The sequence below is a fragment of the Fistularia commersonii genome, chromosome 18, assembly GCF_037954325.1.
Source record: "Fistularia commersonii isolate RoL2024-O1a breed Wild chromosome 18, RoL_Fcom_v1.0, whole genome shotgun sequence".
Lineage (NCBI taxonomy): Eukaryota > Metazoa > Chordata > Actinopteri > Syngnathiformes > Fistulariidae > Fistularia > Fistularia commersonii.
In genome coordinates this window covers 7,793,969-7,807,877 of record NC_141301.1, presented here as the reverse complement: position 1 = coordinate 7,807,877, position 13,909 = coordinate 7,793,969, and the positions used below count along the sequence as shown (strand labels likewise).

The window sequence follows — 13,909 nt, the reverse complement described above, 5'->3', positions numbered from 1 at the left end:
TCTCCAGTAGGCAGAGCCAACTGGTAGAGGAAAATACCCCCCGCCAAGGGGAGCCAGTAGGATCAGTGAAGGAGTACAGATAACAGGGCACTGTCCTCGACAACATCCTGAAGTTCTCCTTTAACACTGAAGAGATCATCAGGAAATGTCACCAACGGCAGTACCTACTCAGGAAGCTGTGGTCATTTGATGTTAGCAGTACAATCCTAACCAAGTTCTATTATGCCTTCATTGAGAACATAGTGACCTTCTCCTTTACTTGCTGGTTCCATTCCATCACCCAAGATGACAAGAATCGCCTAGAGTGCACCGCCATGGTCTGCTCCAAAATAATCTGCTCCCCTCAGACATCTCTCCCACTTCAATGACAGTCAAATATTAAAAACAGGCACAAAATATCCTCTCAGATCAGTTGAGAATGAGATCATGGATACAAGCAGGCGAAATGAGTTTCATCTGCAGGCTAGACTGGCTAGACTCTCATAAGAGATAGGGTGAGAAGTTCGGTCATCCGCAAGAAGCTCGGAGTAGAGCTGCTGCTCCTCCGCATAGAGAAATTCCAAATGAGGTGGCTCAGGCATCTAGTAAGGATGCCTCCTGGACACCTCCCGGGGGAGTTATTCCAGAAAGACCCAGGACATGCTGGAGAGACTTTGTCTACAGGCTGGGCAGAGAATCCCTTGGGGTCTCCCCAAGGAGCTGGACCATGTAGCATGGGAGAGGGAGGTTTGGGCCTCACTGCTGCCTCCGCGACCCTGGATAAGCAATGGAAGGTGTATGGATGGATGGATTGGTGATACTGACACTGATTCTGATTCTGAAAACAAGCAAGCATTAATGAAGTACACAATGGAAGCTATCTGTTTAACGCTAGGTGAATCGTTTGCGGAAAGCTGATTCAGTACCAGGAGAAAAGTAAATGAGACGACTATTGTTGAGAATAGAACAGAAGTTTCAATTTCACACACAGCAGAAAGTGCATAGTGCAATAGAGGTAGTGAATAATAATGTGCAGCAGTAAGATTTTTTCAAATATCAGAAGAAATCAAAAACTATACAATAAGATAAAAAAAAGAAATACAGATTGGGAATATAAACAATATATAATCAGTCTAAAATTTCCTCTTTGGGCTTCCTCAAGGCTTCCAAATGCCTCCTGCCTGTTAGTTACAGTCTCAGCATTATTCTAACAATATATTCACTATCTCTCCAGTGTACAAGTTCAAACCATTCCATTCCGGCTTCTGTGATTCATCTCCGAAACATCTAACATGCTGTCACTGACGTAACCATTACTGTTCTTATCCGTCCTTGTGAAAGATAACCTCAACATTTTCACCTCTGCTACTTCAAGTTCTGCCTCCTATCTTTTCCTAAGTGCCACTGCTTCTAAACCATAAAAAAGTGCTGATATCACCACTATCTTATACCTTTCTCACTTGTTCTGGATACTCTTGTATCTCATATTTCACCTTTACTGCCTTTAGTTACTCTGTATCCTTACATGTGTGATGACAATAAAGTTGAATCTAAGCTAATCTAAACCTGATACTTTTCTCAACCGCTTTCAACCTTCCTGTCCTTGTTTCGTCACCACTTCTCCACACCCACCCTTGCTCTGGACTGCTGACTCTTGGTACATAAAACCTTACCCTTTGCAAAACCCAGAGAGGTGGAGAGGAGAGGAATGACGGTTAGCTGCAGCAACACAGAATGCAGGTTTGAATGAAAGGGACCCAAGTGGAATGGTGAGGATATAAGTAGACATTTTAATTGTTGAATCAACATGTGTGTCTGTGTATCTGGATGTTGTGGTTAAATTGATGCGATGAAAAAAATGGAACTTAAATACACGGATGGATGATCCCGAAGAGCAAGAGGAGCAATTAAACTTTTTTAGATTTGAAATAAAATGCTTATACTGTGAGCCAGTTTTCACTGACAACAGGCCTATGATTGAATGTGAAACAGGAGCATTATGTTATAATTAAATTATCAGTATTGTTATTATTTGCCTTTCTATCCAGTAACTTTCATACATCGATTGAGAAGAGTTCAACAATTTTTCTCACTAGCTCTTTGCATAAATGCATTTCATGTTTACTTGTAAAGATGTATATAAGATAATAATTGAGGGGGTTAATGTTTTCTTCTTCAGAATGTAGATCAAGTTAACATAAGTATGACAGTGAACAGAACAACGTTATTCGAGAATGCATGGGTAGATCACACATTGTATCTCTTAGTTGATTCAAGTTGATGACTATTTCTTTGATGACTGTGATGATAATTAAATTAGTTATGGAATTAAATGAATAACAACATTATTTTATCATTAATGATGAAACAATGTTGTTATTCATTTTATTCCATTACTAAACCTCTTTTCACTTGTTTGTTAATTTGTTTGCCAAGCAGAAGCTTTGTAGATTCTCAAATTAGTGTCATTTCAGTTATGTACAAATTATACCAGTACTTCTCTTCCCATGGTATAGCCACAAAAACAGCAGAAATGAAAAATAAATCAATATGTCCACAAAAAGTAAAGGACATCATTTTGTAATTTGATTTAATTTCAGAAGGCCAGAACAAGTTTGCGCATGCATGTCTGTGTGTGTGAGAAACGGAGTGTGAGCACAATTTGGGTTTTCATTAACAGCATGTTCAAAGGCTGGAGAGGGTGATACTACAGAGAGCTGGGAACAGGTGCAAAAAAAGCAAAAAATAAAACCAAACAGAAACACAAACACACACGCACACAAAGAAAACAAACTGGTAGCCTCCTATCTGTGGATTAGGAACTGATTTATTCATACATTTTAAAGTTCTTGTCAATTTGGTGTACCTCATAATGATATGCTATATAAATAGTGCTAATCAAAAATGCGTTTTATCCGTATTGATTACATTATTTGATAGTTCCACAAAAACTTGTTTTATTGTCTTGACAACTATCAGCTCCTCAAGTCACTGGAGTTTCATTTAAAGAAAGAAGAGTAGATTGTGATGAAGATCTGAAAGCGGTGAAAGCTGACTGAAAGACTCATCAATCTAAAAGTGTTTTAAAATGTATGCCTTAATTCCTTAATTTAAATCATTCAAAGGCCTTGAGACATAATAAACTATCTACATAATAATAGACATAATAAACTAACTATAAACTATCATATGGCCCTGTCTTTGCCTTAGATTTTCTCATCTTCTGCTGTGTCTTGTCTGTCATACATCTGTCTGAGAAAAAAAGAAAAAAAAACCTTGGCTAATCATTCATTGATTTAGAATTATGCAATCTGAAACAGAAACTCAACTGAAAAAGTTAAGTTACCATTGAAAACATGTTTTTCCTTGTCAGTGAATATTACTCAGCTCCTCTTACCCCGATCCATGTATTTGAGCTTTCTAGTGTTTCCAATTACTCGGGCATTATACTGATATGTCTCTGAAAGCAACAATATAGCTGGAAGCTCAGAAGACATATCTGGAGGTCAGTGTCACAATGGTCTGAGGGTGAAAAGACACTGGATATGACAACTCTTGGAATTACTGCAAAACCTAACTTCTTTCTCTCTCATCCACTGTCTGACCTTGTGTTTGATTTGTGGTGTTAAAAACCTCTTATACTAGTTAAGCAGACTTAAGGTTGCAGCCGCCGACTGTCTTGTCGACTAGGGATTTTACACGCCTCTGAAATAAAGATCCGCTTTTGAAAGAAGACTATATAAGCAGTCAAAAAAGATAAAGGGGTTGTAAACTGTGCATCATTTGTCCATTTAAAACTTATTTTGGCTGCCAATTCTCAAGACTTGGCTATTCAATTTTCTTTGGGCTTCCACAAATCTCTTCTAGTGAATAAATGGCTTACATTTCTTCATGTACCTTTACCAATATTTACTTGTCATTATTATTCCTTCTGGCCTTGTGATATTTATTTTTCACTTTTTCCTAATGTTGCCTGTCCTCCATATGTCTCTCTGTCCTTCTTTTTTTGTCTCTCACCGACCTTAATTCGAATTCTGTGGCACCGTCTTTTGGCCACTGTGTGCTCTTTCTGTCAATTTTCTCGATGTTTAATACCCATTTGCAAGCTATTATTAAATAACTGGAATTGTCACATATATGCATATGTGTAGTGTTGACTAAAGATAATGTGGAAAGTGCCCAGATCACCTTGGGAATTCAATTACATTCCCATTTTATGTGGTTAAAAAGCAAAGGAACAGACATACAAATCCAGTGCTGTGGTTTGTATTGCAGACTCCAGTTCAGAACATTTTCCTCAGCTGTATTGATCTCCAGACAAGCTTTATTGGATTGCTCAGATGTGTTCTAATGCTCTTAAAGGTCAGTGTGAGAATGAATGCCACCAACATCATATACACCAAGCCAACCTATCTTTTAGTTACTCAAGCGTGTTTGTCTGATAAAGTCGAAGAGAAAGGTGATTACAGAAAACATACACACACACCTACGTACACACACACGCACACATGCACCTGTATGCATACATGCAAACATATATGAACTCATACATACACACATATATATATACGTATGTTCATGTGTATATATACAGTTGTGTGTGTATACACATAAACACACACACAGGGAAGCCCAAATTCATACTTGAAGTGTATGAATAATTTCTGTCTTGACTTTACATATGCAAACGCATATGCCCAAAATCACATTTCAATTTAAGTTATTTTAGGTTTACGTTTAAATGATTAATTTTGTTCTCTTTCCGGGATTTCACTCACCGGGAAGCCCTTTCCGTTATGATTGCGTGAGAATGGATAGAAGGCACCCAACTGCATCCACCGTAGACACATCTCATACTCAGCTTTTTCAAAAAATCCACATATATCTGCACCTGTCTGAGAGACAAGGGCAGCTTTAGTATACATGTTTGTTATACAGTGAGGATAACAAAAAAAAGTGCAAATAAACATTCTATTATTGTTCCAAAAATTAGCCCTGTTTCACACTGCCTTAGTTGCTGTTGTGATGCTTAGTCAATCTGTCTTTGAGGCTTTACAGTTTAACAATCATTTATAATGAGAGATTATTAGATGCCAAGAAAACAAATGAAAGCCATGTAAAGACTCAGGGACGGTGACAGATCAGTAGGCAAACAATGCTAGATATAAACAAGAAAAGCAGAGTTGGGGATACATTTTAGACTCACTTATATGTGTAGACTGTGTATATATTTTTTGAATCATTAAATTAATGACACATTTTTACTACTTCAATGCATCTCTTTCTACTTGGGGTGAGCTTGAAGTCATATCCCTTTGTGATACTTGCCCCATGCCCTAATAATAGTTTAAGATGGCCGGTGGGTTTAGTATTAATCCAACAAAATTTGAGCATTGCAGCTGCTGCAACCTACTTACGAAGGACAAAGTTCTGTCAGTAAGAGTGCCGGAAACAAACATATCCCCTAGGGACCCTTAGAGGGGGGGAGAATGAGCTCCCAAAACGGACAGATAGCCAAGTAACAACCCATACAAACAAAATAACTGACAACAAAAATAACATATGTATATGGCAGTAAAAACCCACAGGGTCTGAAGATCCACCAGACCAAGGAACAGCCTTAATGAGTCAGAGGGGGAGCCAGTCCGGGACTAGTCCCACAGCCCCCAGCAACCACCCACTCCAGAGGACCTAGGTGCGACGCAGGAGGAGCCAAGGCAGAAATCACCCCATAGCGCCCAGAACCTCGATGCTCAGGAAGCCCGACATTCCACAACACCAACAACAGGTTAAGTGGCCTCAAGCCAGCAAAGCAAGCGAGTGGCAGAAACTTGATGACAATTTGGATGGTATTCTGGAAGCTACTATGAAATGTGGGGCAGACAGGAAACTCCAAACAATAGCCACTATGGTCATCAGCATCTGAAACGTTTGGTTCAATGGAGCAGCACACTACTGCAAAGCAGTACTCCAAGAAAGGCAGAGCAAAAAAGATACCCCAGCTCCGACAGGAACTCAGAGACCTGAAGAGACAGTTCAAGGGTGCAAATGAGGACCAGAAGCCAGGGTTGACAGGACTATGTGGTGTCTTTAGGAAGAATCTGCTTACCCTCAGCTGCACAGAATGACACAGGAGGCGGGCAAAGGAGAGAGTCAAAAGACGTGCTGCATTCCAAGCTGACCCTTTTGGGTTTACAAAGAGCTGCTGGGAGGAAGTGCAGCGGCCACCTCTCATGCACATAAAAGGAGGTTGACTCCTACCTTCATGACATGTACAGTAATGCAGAACGGGATGAGGACCTAGGCGAATGCAAAGACCCGATCAAGCCACCTGAGCCAGTCTGTTATTTCAACACCAAAGAAAATCCAAAGAAATCCAAACAGTGGTGAAGGCTGCAAGAAACAACTCAGCACCTGGACTAATGGAGTACCTTACCTGGGGTACAAGAGATGCCCCAAAGTCCTGCGCCATCTGTGGGAGATCCTAAGGTTGATCTGGAGGTGGGGGAAGGTCGCCCAGCAATGGAGAGCTGCAGAAGCCGTGTGGGTTCCAAAGGAAGAGAGGTCAACCTCCATCAAGCAGTTTAGGACCACCTCACTGCTCTATGTTGACGGGAAGATATTTTTCTGTATCTTTTCCCACTGGCTGTCAGACTACCTCCTAAAGAACCAATACATCTGTGCAAAAGGGCGAGATCCCAGGGGTACCAGGGTGCCTTGAACACAGCGGCATGGTGACACAACTGATCAGAGGCTCAAGAGGGTAAAGGAAACCTACCTGTAGTTTTGCTGGACCTAGCCAATGCATACGGCTCCATAACCCACCATATCCCAACTCCACTAGCTGGAGGTGGCATTGGAGAGGCACCATGTCCCAGGCAACCTCAAAGTTCTCATAATGGATTATTATAACATATTTTACCACTGGCACAGTTTCATCTGAATGTCACTGTCTAGAGAAAGGGATCATCACTGAATGTACCATATCAGTATCATTCTTTACCTTGGCCATGAAAGTGCTGGCCAAGTCAGTGCCCAAAACTAAGTCCAGAAACTGTTAGCCCCCCATCAGAGCATTTATGGACCATCTAACAGTAATAACAACATCAGTCCCAGGATGCAGTTGGATCCTCCAGGGCTTGGAAAGGCTTACCGCCTGGGCCCACATGCCCTTCAAGCCAGAAAATTCAAGGTCTCTAATCCCAAAGGGAGGGAAGGTGACTGACCGGTTCCACTCACGAGGAGGCACCCAGATACCATCACAGAGAAACCTGTGAAAAGCCTGGGGAAAAGCTTTGACTGCTCCAGGAAAGACGCCACTTCCTGATGGAAGCAGAGTCATGGCATCAGGGCAACCAATGAACAGCTGAATTGCTGGCTGACGACAGTCGATAAGTCAGGTCTCCCAGGGAAATTCAAGGCATGGTGAAATACCATGTCAAAGAAGGAGAGGAGGGAGGCATGTTCAGAAGCAGAGAGAGAAGAGGAAAGGAAAGAGTCTGGGACTGAGAGTAGGGACTTTCAATATAGGGACTATGACAGGAAAAGGTTGAGAGTTGGTTGTCATGATGCAGGGAAGGAAAGTGGATATAATGTCTGTCCAGAGACAAGGTGGACAGGTAGTCAGGCTAGAAGCTAAGAAGCAGGATTTAAGTTGTACTATCATGATACTGACAAGAAGAGAAATGGAGTAGGAGGGAGGACTTTGTTAGGAATGTTCTGGAGGTGAAAAGAATGTCAGTTAGACTTATGAGTCTGAAACTGGAATTTTTTGCCAGAAAAAGACAGGTACATGGGGTAACTTATAACAGTGGAGACAGAAGCACACAGTTAAACTACATTTTTTGTATAGACGCGATAACCTGAAAGAGATCAGTACCAGCAAAGTAGTTGAGAGTGTAGCCAGACAGCATAGGATGGTGGTTTGTAGGATGACTCTGGTGACAAGGAAGATCAAGATTATAAAGGTAGAGCATAGTAAAAAGTGGTAGAAGCTGAAAAAGGAGGAATGTTGTATGGTTTTTGAGAAAGGCTCTGGGTGGTCAGGGAGAGCTTCCAGATGATTGGACGACAACAGCTAGTGTTATCAGGGTGACAGGTAGGAGAGTACTTGGTGTGTCATCTGGAAGGAAAGTAGATAAGGGACTTGGTGGTGGAATGAGGAAGTGCAGGGGTATGTACAGAGAAAGCAGTTAGCAAAGAAGAAGTGAGACACACAGAGGACTGAAGAGAACAGACAGGAGTACAGGGAGATACAATGTAAGCTAAAGATAGAGGTAGTAAAGCCAAAACAAAGGACGTAGGATGATCTGTATGCTCGGTTGGACAGTATGAAGGGAAACAGAGAAGGTTGGCGAAACAGAGAGATCGAGATGGAAAGGATGTACAACGGGCCCGGGTAATTAGGGATTGAGAGGGGAATGTATTGACAGGTGCTAGAAGAGTGATGGAACGATGGAAAGAGTACTTTGAAGAACTGATGAATTTGGAAAATGAAAGAGAAGCAATCAAGAGTGGAAATGCAGTTGGTAAAGATGATATACCTATGTAGGTGTGGAAGTGTCTAGGAGAGGCAGCGGTAGAGTTTCCAACTCTATTATTCAACAGGATCTTAGAGAGTGAGAACATGCCTGAAGAATGGAGACAGACTGTGACAGTGCCGATTTTTTAGAAGGGGGATTTGCAAAATTGCAACAATTATAGAAGGATAAAGTTGATGAGCCATACCATGAAGTTATGGGACAGAGAAGTGAAAACTAGACTGAGAGCAGAAGCCAGCATTTGTGAACAGCAATATGGCTTCATCCCTACCAAGAGTACTATAGATGCAGAATTTGCTTTGAGAATTCTATAGAGAAGTACAGAGAAGGCCAGAGGGAGCTGCATTGTGTTTTTGTAGACCTAGAAAAAGTATACGACAGGGTGGCAAGAGAGCCACTCTGGTATTGTATGTGGAAATCTAGAGTGGCGGAGAAGTATGTTAGACTGGTGCAGGACATGTATGCTAGCTGTGAGACAGTGGTATAGTCTGCTTTAGGGGAAACAGAGAAGTTCAAGGTGGAGGTGAGACTCCATCAGGGATCAGAAGTTAGACTGGAATCTCCATGGACCATGTTTGCAGATGACATTGTGATCTGTAGTGAGAGCAGAGAACAGGTTGAGGAAAATCAAGAGAGGTGGAGGTATGCGCTGGAAAGGAGAAGAATGAAAGTTAGTCGCAGCAAGACAGATAACATGTGTGTGAATAAGAGGAACCCGGGTGGAACAGTGAGGCTACAGGGAGTGGAGATCATGAAGTTGGAGGATTTCAGGTGCTTGGGGTCAACAGTCCAGATCAACGGAGAGTGTAGAAAAGAGGTGAAGAGATGGGTTCAAACAATTTGGAATGGGTGGAAGAAAGTGTCACGTTTACTATGTGATAAAAGACTATCAGCCAGAATGAAAGGAAAGGTGTACAAGACAGTGGTGACCGGCAATGTTGTATGGCCTAGAATCAGACCCAAAAAGGAGGAGGCAGAGCTAGAGGTCGTAGAGATGAAGATGTTGAGGTTGTCTTTGGGAGTGACCAGGATGGATGGAATCAGGAATGAGTATCAGATGTTTATGACTATTAGATGAGTATAATGAGTATTAGATGTTTTGGAGAGAAGGTCAGAGAAGCCAGACTGAGATGGTTTGGTCATATACGGAGGAGGGATAGTGAATATATTGGGAGACAGATGCTGGAATTGGAGCTGCCAGGCAGGAGGGCTCGAGGAAGACCAAAGAGAAGATTTATGGATGTAGTGAGAGAAGATATGAAGATAGTTGGTGTGAGAGAGGAGGATACAGAGAATGGGGTTAGATGGAGAAGGTTGATTGCTGTGGCGGTCCCTGAAGGCAAAAGCCGCAAGGAGAAGAAGAAGAAGAAGAAGAAGGTGCACCAGCATCGTATCCTGCCAAGGATACTGCAACCATTGCTGGTGTAAGAATTTCCACGGTGGAAGGATTTGAAAGGAGGGTCAGCAGCTGCCTTTGATTCTGGTTGGGTCTATCCAGAAGAGTAAACGAGCGTCACCCTCTACAGCAACAACAACAAGCTGAGTCTACCAATAAACAGCTTAAACGGAAGAGTTCCTGGTTGCAGAGTAAGGGAGGTTCTCCAATATAGGGAATCCAAGGACCCAAAGTTGCTCTAGCTGTTATCAAGGTGAGGACTAGCAGAAGGTGGAGGGAGCAGGAGGCTCTGGACCAGGCAGAAGCATAGCTGTCCCATAGAGAGCTTGTGGGATCTGTGGGGCTGGACTGGGAACTATACCAACAACCAACCTTGGCAGGCTCCATGCAAAGTGAAGTGATGGCTAAAGTCAAAGAGCAGTGTGCAAGACCATGGGTGGGGTTGATGCAACAAGGCGCTTGAACAAAATGGGAAGAAGCCATGGAAAGGAAGATCTTATGGCCTGAGCTGTAGAGGGCTGAACCGCTCCGCTTCAGATTTCTCATCCAGTCCATCTATGATATCCTGCCCAGCTCATCAAACCTCAAAAGGTCGAAACCCCAGCATGTCCCTTCTGCCAAGGATGAGGAACTCTGGAGCACATTCTATGCAGCTGTCCTAAAGCACTTGAAGATGGCTGCTATCACTGCCGCCAGGATGGGGTGCTGAAGGCAGTTTCTGAGTCCATCAATATTGCCATCAACTACAGCAAGCACTTGCAAGCAGCAAGGCATGGAATAACATTCATAAGAGCTGGAGAACAATCTCCTCCCCAACCAAGGGCCCAAACAGGTCTCCTGGGAACAGCAAAGGACTGGTAGCTCAGGTTGGACCTGGGGAAACAACTTAAATTTAGTTCCCTGAAAACATCATTGTAACCAGCCTTAGCTGTACATCATCCTGCACTCTGAGCTCATCCAAGCAAGTCACCATGTTGGAGCTGACAGTGCCCTGGGAAGAGAGAATGGATGAAGTCAGTGGGAGATCTACGCAAAGGTAGTGGAGGATTGCCGCAGACAATTTTGCAGGCACTTTGCCGTGCATAATGCCTGTCCATTGAGGCCGGGGGATTTGGCTGTGCAGGGAAGTCACTCTGTAAGGCCTACAGTCTTGTGGCCATCGCAAGTGCACCCAAGGGGAGAGCCATCAACTCAGCTTCAGAGGCTGCTGAGAGAGCATCATGATGACTCTGGATACAGTGGGACAAGGAGTGAATGAGCGCTTCTTGGACACAGACCAGGAGCTGACCACTCCCAGTCGGGCCACCTGGGTGAGGGGGTCTGATGTTGAAAGACCCGAAACCTCCCCCTGACCCCAGGTACTATCACTGATGATGTGTCCAAGATTCAGCATCATAAGATGTATCTAATTACCAGCCCTAATATGAGGATGTATAGCAAACAGCCCAAAGTACACACCGGTGAGGTGTATTATTCATAATTCAAAGTTTGTGCAATTTAGTTTCTGTAAATTCCACGTAACAAGATGAGTAAATGGAGTAGTCTCATTCCAACAGGCTGAATAATGAAAACTATCATAAGATCTGCTTTCATGCCCTTAAAAGTAAAGCTGTTATCCTCTTATCCCATGGTGTGATCACCTAATATGCAGAAGCCTTTTATTTATTTTAGCTAAACTGCACACTCTAAAGTTTGTACTTATATGTCAAAATGGAATAATTAAAAAAGGCTATGGGTGGAAAAGGGTGTGGGAAACATGTCATGGATCATGCAAATACTTGGTTAATACAGGGAGTTCAGAAGACGATATTGTTATAGATTGACAACTGATATGAGCGGCCATAAAAACCTGTTTCTTGCTTAGATTATTTATTACTGTAACGGCTTTGTGTTTTCTCAAAACCCAAGGGATTACATCTTGACACTCACATAAGGGATGCCAAACAGACTGAACTCCATCATGCCTGTTGAGTAGAGGAAAATATAAAATTAAAACATTTTTTGTTAGAGAGATTGCTGGCCTTTGGCAGCAACTTCATTATGTAACAATGCGATGGCTGGAATGCAAAACCTCCTATCTGAAAAAAAAAAACACTTTTTTCAGGAAATGAAAAAAACGCTTCATTTCATTATAGTATGGTCTTTGTTAAAGATATTCAAGAATAGTCTATTGGTCACAGACTATATTTCTGTTATAACTCAAAAATACATAGCATGTATTTTTACCACTGACAATGCAGATAAGTGTTTTTTTCTTAATTTTTTCTGCTTCACTGTGCACATAGAAGTTTTGTCATGTGACATTTATGGCAAAAGAAAGGGCAGGATTATCTTGCAGATAGACTGAAAATGTAGAGCCATCCCATTTCTCAACATTCAATGCAAAAACCCAAAATCGAAAAATTTGCAGATAGGAGGTTTTGCATTCCAGCAAGGTATCTGTACAGGAACTGTACAGGAACTGTCAGATCTAGAATACACATCACTTCGAGTGATCCAATCACAATTGGGCAGTGCTAAATACTGAGTGGATGAGCAAATGATGCACATATGAGATACCTGTTAATGATTGTGTTGCCTCAAAGGTCAGATCACCCTCTAGCCACAATGTATGCTATGAAAATGTATTGACAGTATCAACATTGAGTAAGGATAAACAGAACACATTGAATATAATTGGAATGACAAGATCAGCTGTGATCAAGAAGATGTGATGACAGGCCAGGTAAACCTTCCATACTAAGCTAACCTTCCATACAAATATAGATGTAATATGCAGTGTTCATAATACTGGTGCATTTTTTTAGGTTATAAAGAGCTGCATTATGATACAGTTGGTCTCGGTGTATACCTATAATGGATTTGTACAGCTGGTCCCAGCTTGCAGTGTTGTCACCGAGCCAATGTCCAGCCCATTTTCCACTTGATGGGTAAGTTGATCTGGTCACCACTATACCTCTTTTACCTGTCACATTCAACAAGGCACTGGGAAAAAAGGAGATCACTTTTGTGGGTTTATGTACACAGTAAAACTGCTATGCCTATAATACCATATTACCAAGAACCATTTCCTAATTGGCATCGGCCATCACACTGATGTGCTTAATCTTCACAACAGAAAATTGAACCTGCACATCACTAAAAAGTGAGCCCTAAAACTGCCTTACATGTTTCAGATATTAGAAACAGAAATATGACTGTAAAAATATGAATGAAGTTAAGATCCGGCTGCACAGATCTTAATCTAACATAAAAATTCATTAGTTATTACTAAACTAAATACATCATGCATATTTTCCCCAATATCTGAAATGATCATTCATCTACAAGGCAGTAAAAACAGTTCGACATTTCCTTTTTTTGTGACCTGTAACTGGTGTCATCTGTAGGCAGCTCCAACAAATTACAAATGAAATGATCTGCAATTAGAAGTCTTGAGCAGACCCAGAAAACAGAAGCACCATCCTTTGTGAGGCTAGAAGAAGGAAAAATAATTTCTGCTCCTTTTCTCCATTTACATCATTCATACACCATTATTTGGCAGGCATTTATATATTTTTATGTTTGTTTATGATTTTAAAATTTCCTACTTGCAGAGTATAGCAGTAATGGCAGATCTGCCTGTTTAAGGGGAGCTATAACTTTCTTTTCTATGTAGATAGAATACTATCCAATTTCCCATGTAATCTATTCTACCAGGAGTTCCCATGTTTTTTGTTGCTGTTGTAGTTGTTGTTTTTTTCTCAACACGGTAATTATCTTGGATATCCTTGTGTGATTTATTACCTGATGATATTCGACACATTTATAAAAACATACGTAACTCAGACGAACAACTTATTTACTCACTCATAGGTAGGCTTAGTGTGGGACCAGCCATAGAGGTTATGGACGTCATAATGTCTGGCTTTCTTTCCATCACTCAGTATGTGTTCACTATTCATGCACAGTGTCTTGTGATTTAATCCAAGATCCGGAGTATCCAGCACTATTT

General features: G+C 41.6%; 1 protein-coding gene across 1 annotated transcript in view; it reads right to left on the bottom strand.

Annotated features, from left to right (window-relative positions):
• Positions 1 to 13,909, bottom strand: part of si (sucrase-isomaltase) — a 116,736-nt gene that overhangs the window by 24,116 nt on the left and 78,711 nt on the right. Inside the window, exons 38-41 of the mRNA XM_086164385.1 lie at positions 13,765 to 13,903; positions 12,767 to 12,900; positions 11,845 to 11,879; positions 4,758 to 4,874 (exon numbers count right to left, since the gene is read on the bottom strand). Of these exons, the coding sequence (XP_086020511.1) occupies positions 4,758 to 4,874; positions 11,845 to 11,879; positions 12,767 to 12,900; positions 13,765 to 13,903 (425 nt within the window). The remainder of the gene's footprint in view (positions 1 to 4,757; positions 4,875 to 11,844; positions 11,880 to 12,766; positions 12,901 to 13,764; positions 13,904 to 13,909) is intronic.